Source organism: Papaver somniferum, unplaced genomic scaffold (genome assembly GCF_003573695.1).
Source record: "Papaver somniferum cultivar HN1 unplaced genomic scaffold, ASM357369v1 unplaced-scaffold_21, whole genome shotgun sequence".
Classification (NCBI taxonomy): domain Eukaryota; kingdom Viridiplantae; phylum Streptophyta; class Magnoliopsida; order Ranunculales; family Papaveraceae; genus Papaver; species Papaver somniferum.
The window spans coordinates 8,796,159-8,812,587 of NW_020631041.1; the positions used below are offsets into that span (position 1 = coordinate 8,796,159).

At 35.1% G+C, this 16,429-nt stretch overlaps 2 protein-coding genes across 2 annotated transcripts; one reads left to right on the forward strand and one right to left on the reverse strand.

Moving 5' to 3' along the window:
- Window positions 1–4,867: 4,867 nt before the first annotated feature.
- LOC113339393 (protein ABIL2-like) lies at window positions 4,868–8,512 on the forward strand. The gene is made up of 10 exons (XM_026584678.1): window positions 4,868–5,176; window positions 5,291–5,424; window positions 5,560–5,642; window positions 5,771–5,921; window positions 6,772–6,871; window positions 7,011–7,103; window positions 7,236–7,278; window positions 7,379–7,683; window positions 7,771–7,937; window positions 8,159–8,512. The coding sequence occupies exons 2-10, from the start codon at window positions 5,317–5,319 to the stop codon at window positions 8,327–8,329; spliced, it is 1,221 nt and encodes a 406-aa protein (XP_026440463.1). The 5' UTR covers window positions 4,868–5,176; window positions 5,291–5,316; the 3' UTR covers window positions 8,330–8,512.
- A 198-nt stretch (window positions 8,513–8,710) lies between these two features.
- On the reverse strand, window positions 8,711–11,086 carry LOC113340236. The gene is made up of 4 exons (XM_026585446.1): window positions 10,823–11,086; window positions 9,457–9,529; window positions 9,265–9,320; window positions 8,711–8,993 (listed from the first exon to the last, which is right to left on the reverse strand). Exons 1-4 carry the CDS (start codon window positions 10,906–10,908, stop codon window positions 8,879–8,881), a joined length of 330 nt encoding a protein of 109 aa, XP_026441231.1. The 5' UTR covers window positions 10,909–11,086; the 3' UTR covers window positions 8,711–8,878.
- Window positions 11,087–16,429: the final 5,343 nt, after the last annotated feature.

The following is a 16,429-nucleotide window of genomic DNA, read 5'->3' on the forward strand; positions in this document are numbered from 1 at the left end:
GAGTTGCTTGACTAGGTCCAACATCATTATTCACCTCTGGATTGTAATATGGTTGATAGGTCTTCAGGAGCTGGAAAACCGATTCATGTATCCAACGTTTACCCCCTGCTTCTTCATAATTTTGTGTTTCAACGCGGTACTGTGGAAAAAACAAAGAAAAAAAATGTATTAGTATCTTATGAATGAAATATATTTGGAAGAAAAAAAAAAACATCAATTTTTTTAAAGGTATTTACATAATCTTGTTCATTCAATCCCGAAGGTTTATTGCGGAAGTATGGTCTTATGAATGAAACATAATTCCTCACTTCGCCTCTCAACGTGTTACACCTTGATTGCAATGACTTTTTTTCCCTATCCTTACCTTGCGGCCATCTTTTAACGAACTCTTGCATAATTCTCTTCCAAAGTTGTGAAACTTTTTGATCTTTTCCTATAATCGGATCGTTACTTGCTATAATCCAAGAGAGAATTAGTGCATCATCTTCTTTTGTTTGAAAGTGTGTCGTATTTTGTATGAACAAAATTATAAAAGAAGAAGAAGAAGAAAATCAATGAAGAAGAGAATCAATTGATTTTGGTGTGAGGGATGAAGGAGAAGTAGTTCTCTATTTATAGGGAAGCCTGAAAATATAGTTGTTGAGGTTTCAAACGGCTATTAAATCTGAGTCGTTGAAAATGTAACGGTCATCTTGATCTGATGGCCGAGAAGAGAAACGTTGAATGATGCAGCGTCAAGCGCAGAATTTTCCAGCGTGTGGCGCTGAACCATCCAGCGTTGTGCCCTATCAGCCGTTACATCTAAAACAAGTCGTTGAGAGAAACGACTAGTTTTTGATCTAACGGCTGATTGGGAACAACGCTGGATGGTTCAGCGCCCAACGATGTATGTGAGGTTGTTGTTGCTTCATCGTCACGGCTAGGATGGTAACATCCTTGAGTTGAAGGCCATTGATTAAATGAACCACCCAATGTGAGATCTTCTTGATTGATTGGTTGTGAGGAATATGCAGATGGTATTGAAGAAGAAGATCTGTCGGATGAGGAACATGAACTTGAGGCATAAATGCGCCTTGACTTCCTCGGTACTACTTGATGATCTCCATTTCAGAATTCATATTGTTGTGACATATAACTGAAGCACTGATCCTACAAGCATAAAGTAGATAGGTTTAGTAGAGTATTCAAGAAAATTAAAATGAAAATGAAAACAAATGTTCATGAACTTACCAATGTCAAACCCATCTGAGAAAAGTTATACGGACAAGGTTGCCTTGGAACTTCTACTCGCTCTTCAACGCCAGCTGCATTGATGAATGGTAAAGTGAAATCTATCTCCGGAAACTATGACAGGGGCTCATTCTGTGTTCCATAAGTATAGGTATGTGACATCAGGTTAGAAGGCGGATGACTAGGTAACAAATGGTTAGGAACAGCTTGGCTACCCACTGCTATCTCATCGACATTATGTGAATGGTATGACTCAGTGAGATAAGGTCCAACACTCTTCATCTTCCGCAACCTGTTATATTGATCCTCACTGACTGCCAAATAGTGTTCGGCGCATACACCTACAATCTCCATGTCCCCAACTCTATCCAAATTTGGAGGATTTCCTGGGACTAGAATCTCACCTTCTATCTGCTTCTGGAATCACTCAGCCAAGTAACAACTAACTCTTTTGTAGTCTTTTTGTAGGTCAAAAAACACAACTCTCACTCTGGATAACTGTAGTGCATATTCATATTGTTCCCCCTCAGAATACACACTATCTAGCCATGGTTACCAAATACATAATGCACCGGTTCTAGTGTCAATTTGTGCTCTTGCAGTGGACACTGAGTGTTTCTTCGTATCCTTTTGGCCTCCTCTTTGGCCTCTCTTCCTTGATTTAATGTTAGTCTTCTTGAAGAGACTAATCTTTGGGAAAACATCATGGTGTTCTCCTGAAGGTGTCTGGCAAAGCAAGGGTTGCATGTTGTGGAAGTAATAATAGTACCAATACTCAAGTACCGTATACATACCAGATAAATCCTTTCCATTCTCTGACCATCCATCAAGAAATTTATAGGTATTACCTAAGGAAGCTAAACCCCAATCATATTCTCAAACTTTATCCAAATTATCCAACAATAAAACCCAACATTTATCTACTCTTCCACTAGAACCCGTAATAAGAAAATGACCAAAACACCAAAGAAAGAATGCTCTTGTCAATACATTTGCACATTCAACATTGTTGGTATTTTCTCTACTTTTAATGTAGGTTCTCAAGATAGACAAAGATATTGTATTTTTCTTAGTGTTCCATTTTTCAAATCCTTTGAAATCTTGAAAATACAAATCATTCAAAGAAGCATATGTTAGCTCACCCAATACCGGCATAACTACTTGATTTTTCGTACGGTCACTAATGGGAATTCCCGTTAACATATACCAATCTAAAGGAAGGAGGCCAAGCTCAAATTCTCTAAAATGGAAGCTCTTGGTTTTTTTTCCGCCATCTCTTAGTTATGGCTTCAACTAAACCTCTGTCCGTATTGGTTAAACTCAAAACTGAAGAAAACCCACAATTATTGCAGTATCTTCTTTCTATCGGATTATCTTTCACTACAATTTGGTATAACCTTTCAACTTCAATAAAACTGCCTCTAAAGTTTATAGTCCGACTATCACTCAAAGCATCTAAATGTTCTTCTATATTCATACTATCTCCCTTTGTCGATACTATTTCCAAAGCATCTAAATGTTCTTCTATATTCATACTACAATCAATAACAAACGAAAAAAAGAATCAACCACATTTTATCATTTTCATCATCATTCATACAAATTCATAATTTTATCAACCACGTTTTATCATTTTCATTATAATCATACAAATTCATACAAATTTATAATTCATGCAAATTTAGCTTCATCAAAAATACTACAAGTATCATTTAATCTCTCATGTAATCTCTGATACAAATAATCTCACTTGTGGACGTAAGTTTAAACAAGTTTTCATCATAATCATGTAATCTCTCATACAAATTATCATTCATCTTCATCACAAATAATCAATTTAATCCCCAAAATCAAATTTCATCAAATTAAATCATACAATACTCGAAATATCATCTAAATCATCTAACTAACAAATATCAATCATCTAAACATATCAATTTCTTCAACAAATCATGATCATCGGAAAAAGAAAAAAAAACCTAAAGTTTCAAAATCTTACCCAAATCAATTTCATTGACGGATTCGCTCCAAACAAATCTCAAAAGATTCCAATCGTGTTGATGTTCAAACCCTTCAAACGATTTGAGACGAAACTCCCTAGAAATCCTGATCTACCACGTGCATTTTCGGAGGGTTTTGGGGTGAGGAAGAAATGAAATGGGAAGAAGAAGAATATCGACCTTATGTTGGGTTAGATCGATTTTTTTAACGCCGAATGGTGCAGCGCTAAGCGCGGAATGATTCAGCGCTTTGACCGAGTTGACTGGTCAAGCATGGGATGGTTCAGCGAAAAGTGAAAACGCTGGATGGTTCAGCGCTTGGCGATTTTCTGTTTCAGGGACTAGCATGCTAGACTAGCACTCCCATAAGATTTAGGTGGTTTTGCTAGCTGGCGTGGATTGCTAATCTAGGTGCTAGACTAGCACCCCATAAGACTAAGTTTAATGAAATGATAATTTACTGATACTTAGACCTTGAAACAATAACATTAAACATTCTGTTGGTGCAGGAACATTTCAAACTATTTACAGCTCTTCTACACGTACCGTTCAGAAACCACACAGAAATCGTGGTTTTCCCAAACTAACTCCCAAAGTACACATGTTGAATCCTTATAAGGTAATGGTGAGTCCGACTGAATACCATGAAACTCATTAAAAAATATCATGTGAGAGTGGGGTTAATATATTATTTTTTTATGCGGTACATCAAGACTTTTTGAATTATTTATTATTTTTTATTCATTTTTCCATCTGGAGGTTCAAGAACCAAGATATACCTCACCAATCAAAATTAAATTTTGGAAATGAAAAGGTAGGTACTTACTTGTAAAAGTGGATTAGTAAAAAAACTCGCAATCGAATTCCCATCATTTCTCCTCTTGAGATTCGAGTGAAAGGGAAAGATATACTCCCTCGATCCCGTTTTAGATAAAGGGGAAGGTGTTTTCACGTGGATTAAGAAAATGGAAAGAAGTTATTTTTCTCTATATATATCCCTTAATAATAATTGTTAAAATATTTAAATCTCCTTAGTTTTTTGTTCCTTGTTTCTAGTGGTTGATTCTAATGCAGGGTCAAATTAGAAAGAAAGTGTAAAAATTATGGAAGCCTACATCTATTTTGGTACTAGAAAAACTCCTTCCCCTTCATCTAAAATAGGACGGAGGGAATACCATCTATTCGATAACCCGATTTTCTATTTTGATCTCTAATTTTATTTTATTTTCCAAATAATTTAATCACCTTAATACAAGAACATTAGCAGTAAGTTACATTAACATGCAACAAATAGGATAGGATATCGTGCATCCTGCCATGCCACAAAATAGGCGTGCCAAAACAAAAACCAAGATTTATAAAAGGGATATCAGTTCTACTAAATACTGTATCGATCCAACGGATAGGATCCGTAAGATCTTTTTGTCCTATATGAAACGATATCAACACTCCTAAAACTGGTATCTCTTTATAAATCATGAAAAAAAAATGAAACGGTTAAAAAGTGTTTATTGCGTTGGGTGGAAATGATAACCGAGTCAGAAGGGGGTGGTGGGACCCAATCAATGATGAAGATGATGGGGTTCGCTCGTTTTTTCCATTATTATTTTGTTTCTTCTCTTTTCTGTTGTCTTTCCTGAGTAAACAAAAACTAAAAGGAAGAACCCCACTGGTCTGCTGTATTTTGTAACAGTAGTTCCTTCTACTTGAACCAAACTAGTCTTCTTGTTGTTCATCTACTACCTCCACCATCATCCATCCATTCCCCACCTCTTCTAGCTGCTTTCCCGTTTGTCTCTTTCCCACTTCACTTAAATCCCTCCCTCCTCCATTCAACATTACTATCCCTTTCCCACTCCTTTTGGGGCCTCTTCTACTCCTCCTTCTGAAGAGGAGGTCTAAATCTTGAATGGGGGTTTCTGTTATTCTTGCAGAAACACAACCAGGTCAGTGAAACAAACCCATTCCTTAGATCATCTTTTCCTTTCATTTGGAATATAATCTTTGAATCTTTCTTTGGGTTTAATCTAACTTGTTTCTTTTCTTTTTTTGAAACCCAGGTTGAGGTTTTTTTGGATTCACAGTCATGGAGACTATGTCTGCCTCATCTTATGGTCTCAATGGACCATCTTCTGCAACCCATTATGATGAGATTTGTATGCAACAATCTTTAATTTTCTCTGATAGTCTCAAGGTAAGAGGAGAAAAAACTGAAGTTATTCAAGTACTTGAAGTGTTTGTTGAATTGTCTCAGTGGGGTTTAGGGATTTTTGATGGATATGTGTGATTTTGGGGTTTTTAATTTTTGTGTGATTTTGGGTTTTTGTAGGAATTAAAGAATTTGAGATCACAGTTGTATTCAGCTGCTGAGTATTTTGAGTTGTCTTATAATAATGATGACCAGAAAGAAATGTAGGTTTCACTAACTCAGTTCTATGTACTTCTGTTCCAATTTCAAATTCAATTGGGAGTTTCAAGGGTTTAATATAGATTCTTTTCTGATGATTTCTCTTTCGTTTTCTCCTTTCGATTTGTTTTAGAGTGGTGGAGACTTTGAGAGATTATGCAGTTAGAGCTCTGGTGAACACGGTGGATCATTTGGGTTCTGTTACGTGTAAGGTTACCGATATGATGGATGAAAGAGTAAATGTAGTCTCAGGAGCAGAGCTTAGGGTCACTTGCATTGAACAGGTAATCTTTCAATTGCTCTTACCATTTAGAAGCTTTGAATTCACTTCCTGCTTATGATTTATCGAACGAGACCTGTAACAGAGACTCCCTTACAAGTAATGTCGGTCTTGCAACTGTTATGCTAAAATCTCAACATGTACAGAACAGAAACCTGGCAAAGTTCTGATCCGCAACTGTGAGTAGTGTTGAATGTAGAAGCAAATATCAAAATTAAGAAAAGCTTGTGAATAACTTTTGTCCAGCCTACCTAGAAGAAGCATAACGCGTTAATGGAGTAACTGGTATCTCAGTATCCAAAAAAAGGAATAACTGGTATCTCGTGAAAACTGAAAATTAAAACTAGAAATACGTAAAAGAATTAAGTTGTCTTTGCAATGTTAAGTCATGGTCTAGGTAATTGAGGGAAACTGGAGTTTTGGAATCTGGGACCTGAGAAATGTCCTGTGTCAATATAAGCAGATGTTGAAACGAAGAAAAGCTTGTGTGCATTGTGATAACTTTTGTCCAGCCTAGCTAGAAGAAGCAATGATGTATTAACGAAGTAGAAATATGTTGAAGCGCTTAGTTGTTTGTTCCATGTTAAGCCATGGTCCTAGGTAATTGAGGGAAACTATGGTTTGGAGTCTGGCATACTTGACAAATGCTCTGTGCCTTCTAACTCGCTGAGATCAAAACTTGCATCCTTTTACTATTTTGTGTCGCCTTTTTCCTTGGTAAATCCATATGAAGAAGATAGTCTCCTTTTGTCAATTTTGTGCACTTGTTTAAGGTTATTAGCCCAAAGATAAGTTGTTGAACATTTCAAGTCACTTGATTTATCTTTTCTTTGTTCTTGGGTGGTTGTTTTCAGAGATTAAAGACATGCCAAAGCTATATTGACCATGAGGGCCTTTCACAACAATCTTTGTCAATAGCTACTCCGAAGCACCACAAGCGGTACATCTTGCCAGGTAAATACGTTTAACCCTGCTCTGCTTTTGTCCTTCTTCCCGAACCATTTTTATTACTACTTCTTAATCTTTTCCTCTTTTAAACTTCTTTTCTGTTCTCGAGGCATGTACCTAATAAGCTTGCGGATCTGTTGTGCAGTCGGGGAGACCATGCGTGCTTGTGGCCCTACTATATCAGCACACCAATGGTGCAGCCTAGATGATGAAGACCAATGGCATCAATTCAAGAATGGTACTTAATATTTTTACTTGTTTCCTCTTTTTATTGATCTATTTTGTAGCATTTCTTAATATGTGACATATTGGTCAGTTCACTATATCAGTCTCATCTGATTATTCGATAACATTGATTTTTCTCTTAAAGCTGTTCGGTCAACAATAATCGACAGTTCAACACCTTCATTAAGGTAATTATCAATCTTCTCTTGTCACTGCTATAAATTAAATTGTCATTGTTAGACATGATTGTAGGAAGTCTTAATATTCTCAATTGGATCTCGTACACAGAAAAGAGCGTTCTCGTTCAGCTTCCCCACAGCGTCCCAGTCGACATGAATCCCCACAGCGACATGAATCCCCACAGCGTCCCAGTCGACATGAATCCCCACAGCGTCCCAGTCGACCTGAATCCCCACACCGTTCCAGCCGATCCGGAACTCCACAGCGTTCCGGCAGATCAGGGACTCCACAGCGTTCTAGCCGGTCAGGGACTCCACAGCGCTCCGGTCGATCAGGGACTCCACAGCGTTCCAGCCGATCTATTACTCCTCAACGTTCAGCCCGACCTGGAATTGGAGTCTTCTGCTTCACAGGTGCTGATTTTGATGTTTTCAATCACCACATTTCTTGGTTTCTGAAGTATCATAATTGTGTGCTAATGATGCATATTTTATATACAGAAGAATCTATCTCAGAGAAAAGAACCATATCACCAGGCCGTCCAAGGTATCCACTTGCACGATCTGGATCTCTTCAAAGTAGGACAACAACTCCTATCTCAAGTAGATCGACAACTCCAGTCTCTAATAGACCAACCACTCCAAGCGATCCAATTACGAAACATCGGGTAAGTACAAAGCTGAAATTCATAAGTTCAGACACTTTGCTAGTGCAATTAAGCAGTATTTGCATTATGGCCTTATGGGTAAGGATCAGATTATTTTGTTGTGCCTCACTGTGGTTCAACGGTCCAAAACTTGATGCAAAAGATTCACAGTGATATTTGCTACTAATTACTGCGAAAGATCACTGGTAGATTTCTTACCCTTCCATTTTTGGTTCCTGTAGAGCTCTTTGGATTCTTGGAAATCAGCTTCTGTGCGTGTCAGTTCTGAAAGGAACATTCCGAAAGAGGTAGAGCGAGTCCCTAGCAAAAGTAAACGCCTCCTCAAAGCATTGCTCAGCAGACGCAAGTCAGCTAAAGACGAAGCACTTTATACTTACTTAGATGAATACTAAAAGAAACAATGATGAAACATCTCGAGCCAGAACCAGTTTGCCTGCTGGAATGATCAGATCTCCCGATTTCCTTCTTAGTTTGTTTATAGCTTTATAGTTTATATTATACTTCTTCCGGAGTTTATATGATCAAAGTCTGTAAATGACTATAGTTGAATCTCAATGAAGCAATGGTTCTCATTAGTCCCTAGTCCATTTTTAAAACAAGCTCTTGGTGTCTCCTCTGGTGTTTTCTGGAAAGATTGTTTATATCGGTTTCACAAAACGCTGCAGAGATGAGTTTCTGGAGAAACTTTCAGAGAAAATTGCTCCAAACTCTCGACATACCAGAGAGACTGATGCACTGTATGCAATTGAGAAACTCAAATTAACCAAACACAATTGAGAAACTCTAGAAGCACTAGTGATATTAAGGAATTCGAGCAAATCTTTTACAAATTTCTTAACTGGCACAAGCATCAGAAAGTTACTGCTATAGAATTACATAGTTCACAAACACAAGTCCTGAAAAATCAGCTTTGCAGCTTTGACAGTTTTACATCACTACTATCACAACTGCATTCCTGGCCCAAATTCTTCGATAGTTTTTGTTGCAAGTGTAAGAACGTCAACAAATGAACTGTATGATGCTCGCAGAAACCTTGCTTCGACTGCCTCAAAATGTCTGAAAAAAAGAAAGGGAATACATCTTAATGATACAAGACTAAGCAGATCACCATAATGTTGATCAGTTTGCGACAATTCTTTTCAATGCGTAAATAGTTTCAGATACGCTACAAAGTCATTTTCTCGAATCTTCTCTATGTTCTCAGCATGTTAGAAATGTGTCCACATGATTTTACTCACCAAGTACAGCTTACAGTGAAAACCAGGTGATTATACTAAAAACGCAGCATTAACGATGCAAAGTCTAATTTGATGCAGAAGATACTCACACTGAAAGCTTTCCATCGTTCACAGTCATCACCCTTCTCACTTTGTCAGGTTGCAACTGTGACCAGAGATCAGATACAAGGGATTTCAGTTTGATGTATAAAATTGTGAATCGGAGATAATAAACAGCAGACAAGTTGAGCATATTCAATATATAATAAGAATTGGGGAATTATACTATAGTGAACCATTACCTCCGCATCAACAGCTATTGCTGCACATACTATTGAAGCATTCTCATCAGACCCATAATTCACTTCCAAATCACTGCAGACAATGTAAAAAGGATACGATAAAATGGCATTAAAACAAGCCACAGATTGCAGTGGTAAGAAACAACCCAAACACAGTGAGTATTATGAATATAATTTACTGAATCTCTCGACGACATAACACGAGGTTGAAAGTCCAAAATCTCTTGTAAATTTCTACTTATTAGCAAGCAATCAAATCATCTTGCATAAATTGTGAAATCCATTTTTATTAGCTACAATGTATGTATCTTCATCTACACGATGTGAGCATCCAATGAAAAGATGGTGTTAGTGAAAAGTTCAGAAGCAAAGGGTTTCCCGGTTAATGGAGTTACAATTGCCGTTTTCAATACCATAAGGAATGTCATAGAAGACACCTGCATAGAAGATGGCAATCCATTGCCAAATGTCCGCAGGGTGGTTTTGGAAAAGGTCATTCAATACTGTGAAAAGTACTATGAACCACAAAATTGGCGTAATACGCCAAGGCCAATGAACCATTACTTTTAGATATTCTTTTCGAAGCAGATTATCCAAATACCAGGAGCTTACCATAGTTGATGTAGCGAGTTAGTTGCAGGAAAGACTCGAGAATAGATCATCCTCATTACCTTGAGCATTAAGAGCAATTTGGACTAAGAAGACGCGGCTCAATTGCAAACAACACTAACCAGATTGGATGACTGGTCTTTGATTTACCATATGTTCAAAGTTTCTTTTGTTAATGTTTAGAAATGTCTGTTACTAGTCGGCATAGACACTAAAGAAACCTAGAATTTGCAGAACCACATGTATATAGATAGTAAAATATTGGCGAACACTTAAAAAGCAACCACAAAACAATGAACGCGACTTAAGAACATATTTAGGTCGAGGCAGGTACTATGGAACCAGGCTCGAGTTAGTTTTCTCAGGCATATCAACTAAGAACAAACCAAAACCAAAAATAAAACTGAATAATTCTAAGACAACAAAGTAACAATGTCAAATCCAGGTGAATATGAAATCCAGAAGAATTTTAAATTCACTGTAATGCTAAGGGTTTCAAAATAAATCACCCACAGAGCTAAACTCAACAACGATTGTATTTCCATGAGGAAAGCAGTAAAATCTATCACGGATTGATAATCAATTGAGAAGCTTGGGGAAAAAAAATACTTATCAGAGGATTACGGGGGCATAAATTTGGGTTTTGAAATTAATAATCAAGCACACCCAACGAGCTAAAATTTGATGGGGAAATCAAAATCAAGTAAGAACCCATTATTCAGAATCAGCAAAAGAGATTGAGAGTGAGTAGACTGACCAGCTGAACTGCCATGGAGAAGGAGGAACCGGAGTTTGCCCGTCGAGTATAGCCGCCGGAGAAGCAGCATAGATAGATGCAGACATCTCTCAAAACAAACCCAGAAAGAAGAAGGAGAAGAAGATGAGGAGGGGGAGTGAGGGTAAGTAACAGAGATTGTTAAGGGTTTTAGGGATTTGGTAAACGAGGGAAGGACTTTTCTGTTGTTAAAGAAGAAAGATTTTGGTTTCGGAGAGCGAATTCTTGTTGTTGTTTTGAGATGGCTTTTAGTTGAAGTACTTAAAAAGGTGGAACGGGGTTTTGACTTTTTAATTTCTAAAAGTTTTTATTTTCTTTTTTTTCTTTTTGTCTCTGATCTAAGTCTAACTGGATTCGAGTCAGAAGTTACACCGTTTGTTTTTAATTTTTTTTTTAAGCATATCTGATTCGCCATCTGATTCATACCTAAATTCTGACTCACACCCATTTGAGTCAAGGTATAAAATGTTCATGACTCATGGGACCAAACCACTAATTCACATACTTTCGAGTCAGATAAGATAGGTCTGACTCAAAAAACAAACATGTTGAGTCAGATCTAGATGAGCCAAGTGATATCACATTCAAACGACACAGTTGAATCATAAAAAAACAAACAAGGAGTTAATCCTTAATTCTTAACCATCAACTTAGGCTTAGGGAAATCTGTATAGCCTAGAGTGATTTTTGCTCCTTAGAATGCATTCTTGAAATTATTTAAGATTTTTATTTATTATAATGGGATGTTGTAAATGAAAAATCTTAATTTCATTTAGTTGGCAACATAGTACAAACTAAATTTGTTTTTATTACTGTCATTAACTTCTTTATCCAGTAAGTGCATCTTAGAAATAAAAAAAAGATCCTTATCACTTATGGGTCGCAAAGAAATAAGTATCATTAATTAATGTTTATATGAAATTCATTGCTTGAAATTATAGTTCAAGATTTGTCAAGTATTTGCTTGAACTTGAAATTTCTTCTTTGCAAATTTCATCATGATACTAGAGTTATACAATATTAATTGTCTAAATAAATAGACTGGTAGAAAATAAGTAAGTGGGATAGTCATTTTTCACATACCTTTATTGATAAATTCCTCGTCAGCCTTTAGCCCTCAAAGCCAATCAACGAATTCTGATACTTGACCATCATGCTTTGTTCCTATTATGAGTCTGACTCTAATAGACTATAAACAAGAATCTGTACTTAAATTTATAGGAAAGGAGTTATGCATATATAGAGTTTGAGCTTGGATTGCTATGGATGAGGAAGTGAATGAGACCCCTATATCTCATCTTATTAGTCTTCTTTTCAAGCTTACTTATATGTAAGTCCAACAAAATCCATGTTAACAAGAAAAAATAATTGAATAGGCATAAGAGACTAATACAAGACACATCATATAAGTTATTTTGTTCGAATGGTTTAAACTAAGTAAGAATCTGTAGACAAGATATTATTTTCATATTTAATAGAGTAAGCAATAAGATCATATCTATACAGACTATACTGTTATAGATAAAATATAATTATATTTTTTCCTATATAAAAACAAATTTAAGAACTATACTAACATTCTGTTGATACCAATCTTAATTTTTTTATATCATCATTTTTCGTAGTTTTTCAAAGATGGATAAAATTTATACATTTATTTTGGCACATGAAGACATTTCATAAAATTAAATTGATATTCTCAAAGCTTATTTGTGTCTGAGTGGCATGCTGAAGGGATGTAGGTCCTGGTGACCATATCATTCACATCGATATACCTGAAAATCTCAAGTAGATCTATATGAATCCTCTAAATCTAAATGTATTTGAATGGATTAAGCAAACTGAAAAACAAAGATCTTAAATTCAGCATAACACTCAAACTTAAATCTTAAAAATCATCTGAACCAGTAAATAAAAGAAAATATATAAATAACTTTTAACAAACAAAATTTCATAAAACTACCTAAAGAGATTTCTTCCCTTACAAACCGGAACTAACAAATCTTGGTCTATTTTTGATTTGACCTATCTATGATCAATAAGATCACGTTTCATGTGATCTAAAGCTATTGTTTTTCTATTGATGGTTCAGTAACAAACACCAATTAACTTAGGCCGTAAAAAAACACAAACCCATAATATTGAAAAAAATGATATTTCTATTGAAAGTTCATTTACACCAAAAACAACACGAACTCATAATATTAAACAATAACATTTGTATTAATGTTACGTACTATGTTAAAAGTTCATATTACATAAATAAAGATAATTACAATATTAATATTATCCAGGAATACAACCTCAATCTAGTCAGTTATTTCTCACGAGATAGTTATATATTCAACTAGAAATCCCTAGTACACCTCAACAAACAGTTTTGAGACCGAACCCAAAATGTTTCTCTGGAAATCAACCAAAAAACCCTAACGACTCTCTTGAACGCTGAATATAAACTAAATAAACAAAGATGATGATTAGCCATAAATCGTTATAGTTATTTTATTTTGGTTTTCATGTGAAGGGAATTCCTAATTGCAGCAATAAAGAAATATGTTCATAATCCTTCATAAATTCCCGTTGAATCCCTGGTGAATAAACCAGTTCTCATCAATATATATATACATGGAAAATTAGTGAGAACCAACACATCATTGTATTACTTCCAGATACAAGCCCTGAAAGAAATATAAAGATTTTCACTGAAATAATAATTTGTCTCGCTCACTCATTCGTCTACTTTACAATATTGAAGGTTATGTTCTTATTCTACTTCAATGACTCTTTTTCTAGTCAGTTATTTGTAATCATAGTAAAGATTTTCTACTTCAGGGATTTTATTACTTCCAAATACAAGCCCTGAAAGAAATATAAAGATTTTCACTGAAATAATAATTTGTCTCGCTCACCCATTCGTCTACTTTACAATATTGAAGGTTATGTTCTTATTCTACTTCAGTGACTCTTTTTCTAGTCAGTTATTTGTAATCATAGTAAATGAATACACATAAGAAAAAAGGAACTTAAACCTTAAATGCCTGTTGTAGCGCGCCTTTAAAGAATCATATATCTTTATATCATGAGGTCCTAATTTAATTTCACATGTTGTACATGCATACCCCAACAATAGAACACAGAGAGAGCATTTATCGTGCTGTTGTTGAGATACTACCAGGCAAAATTAATCAATCATTCCTTAACTGGATGGGGTTTCAATTACAAGGAAGTAAACTCTCCAGAACAAAAAGACATGAGTACCAAGGTTTCACGACATGTCGCCCTGGAGTAGTTGTATTATTAATCATGACCCTCATCTGGTAATTTTAGTTAACTTTGATTACCTAAAGGATTTTATTTAACTTTCAACATCCGATAACATTGATACCTAGGTAAATTCATAATCATCACCCTTTTCTTACTTGATTTTCTATTTACAATTACTCTATCCAGTAAATAAATAAACAAAATCCCAAATCCTTAGGTCCTAGAAATCCTAGAAAACCCATCTTGAAGAAACTCATATTACAATCACACATTATACCAAATCCAACTTTTGTCATTTATAAAAATATTAAATCAAACCCCATAAAGAATACGGGTTTGAGCGACCCACAACCTAATTAAAAGCCGAATTAAAACTACTCTCCTAGGGTTTTCCATTACTATCATGCTCTACCAAGTCCGAGACTGACCTTAGTACAATGTACATTAACATTTAGTTTTGATCAATTAAATTAGACAACAAGCTTGATATACCAAAAATTGTGAGTTTGATTGAGCGATATTCTAACATAAAGTTCATCTCGAGCTACAAGGGACCTGTGTTACCCCTGGAATCACCTTGTTCAATTCCTTGTATTAAACTAGAAATCCGGAAAAAATTGGTTATTCCTATAAAGTAATGGAAAAGTCATGTTCGAAGTTCATACTTTTTCGGTCGTGCAAGACTTTTATGCTCCAACTTCAACTAATACTTTAAATATATATTGACGAGGCATCATTTATGTATTTTATTTTATAAAAAAATAAAATAAAAATACTTACTTACTTACCGAGGTGATGCAGATCGAAAGAATTTTTATTTTTGATGAATTTGCAGCGGAACAGAAATATTGAAGTAACCGAGTTCAAACCTCAAATATTGAAAATAATGATTGCGCCTTAAGAACAGATTTAGGTTGAAGCCGATATTATTTCATTAGGCTTGGCTTAGTTTTCATGCAATATGAAAATCAGAAGAATTTTCGATTCATTGTAATGCTAAGGGTTTCAAAATAAATCACTCCGACACTTAAATTTAACAACAATTGTAAAAGAATACTAGGAAAGAAGTAAACTTTTCAAATCAAATTAGGGAAAATCCATTACTAATAGGTAACCAGTTTAGAATCTTGGAAAAGAATACTAATCAGATAATTAGTAAGTTATAAATTATTTGTTTGTTACTAAAAATCAAGCACCCCCACAAGCTCAAATTTGATGGAAATCAAAATCAAGTAAGAACCCATCATTCAAAAATCAGTAAAAGAAAGTGAGAATGAGTGAGAGACTTACCGGCTGAACTTCCTTGGAGAAGAAAGAGTTTTTCCATCTTATATAGCTGCAGCAGTAGAGATAGATGTAGCCATCTCTCAAAACAAAACCAGAAAGAAGAAGAAGAAGACCGCGAGGGTAATTGAAAAATGTTTTTAGAGGGTTCAGTAGGGTTTTAGGGATTTCGCGAATGGGGGAAGGACTTCTTAATATATTTGGAGAAGAAGGATTTTGGGGAGCTTCTTAATTTTGAAACGACTTTTTCATTAGTTAGAAGAAAAAAATTTTGCTTCACGTAAAGTTAACTTTTCTTACTTCTAAAATCTAGAAGTCAGTTTTAAAATTATGTTGCAAACCTAATTTTGACTTTTTTTTTTCTTTCTAGCTCTAGGAGTTTGAAACTTAACTTTTGATACAGAATCGAAACACCTTATTAGGCTAAGGGAAAGATGCTATGGGGATTTTTGGTCCTTAAAATGCCTGGCGGAAATTATGTTATAGAATTGCTCGGTTGAACCCACCAAGCGTTGGTATGTCAAGTTTTATTGTCATATTTTAATATCAAAACTCAATCAGAGTTGCTTGATTATATGTAATAGAGTCAAATTCGTTTAGGATAAACTAAAATGTATAGGAATGTTGAGACACACAAGTATTACCCTGAAGACCTGAACAACGTGATGACGTATCGAGTAAAATGAAGACAACATCCTTCCACTTGAGTTTAATGATACTGACTTGACTTGTTTTCATTCCTATAATTACTTTCAAGTCGTTTAAGATTGAAAACATATTATGCGAGGTTATATTTAATAATCTACTTGGTCATTTTATTATGATAAAAGTGTCAACGAAGGATATTTAGTTACGAAGTATAAAGTTTATCTGTTGAACTTCGTAAATGCGACATCGACATTATCTTTGTAAATCGTTACTTGATTATGTATTGGATATAAGTGTGATTTCATCCTAGAAAACTACGTTCTATTACATATGTTTAAAGGAAGTACATATACAAAACTTGTTTCGTAATTGAAAAGAAATCAATATGTGTTT

Bases quoted from the DNA above. Each gene is read 5' to 3' on its own strand.
- LOC113339393 (XM_026584678.1), top strand. From the start codon at position 5,317: ATGGAGACTATGTCTGCCTCATCTTATGGTCTCAATGGACCATCTTCT. The intron at 5,425-5,559 runs GTAAGAGGAGAA...GGGTTTTTGTAG, and splicing joins TTTTCTCTGATAGTCTCAAG to GAATTAAAGAATTTGAGATC. The intron at 5,643-5,770 runs GTAGGTTTCACT...GATTTGTTTTAG, and splicing joins AATGATGACCAGAAAGAAAT to AGTGGTGGAGACTTTGAGAG.
- LOC113340236 (XM_026585446.1), bottom strand. From the start codon at position 10,908: ATGTCTGCATCTATCTATGCTGCTTCTCCGGCGGCTATACTCGACGGG. The intron at 9,530-10,822 runs GTCAGTCTACTC...CATTGTCTGCAG, and splicing joins TCTCCATGGCAGTTCAGCTG to TGATTTGGAAGTGAATTATG. The intron at 9,321-9,456 runs GTAATGGTTCAC...CTCTGGTCACAG, and splicing joins CAATAGCTGTTGATGCGGAG to TTGCAACCTGACAAAGTGAG.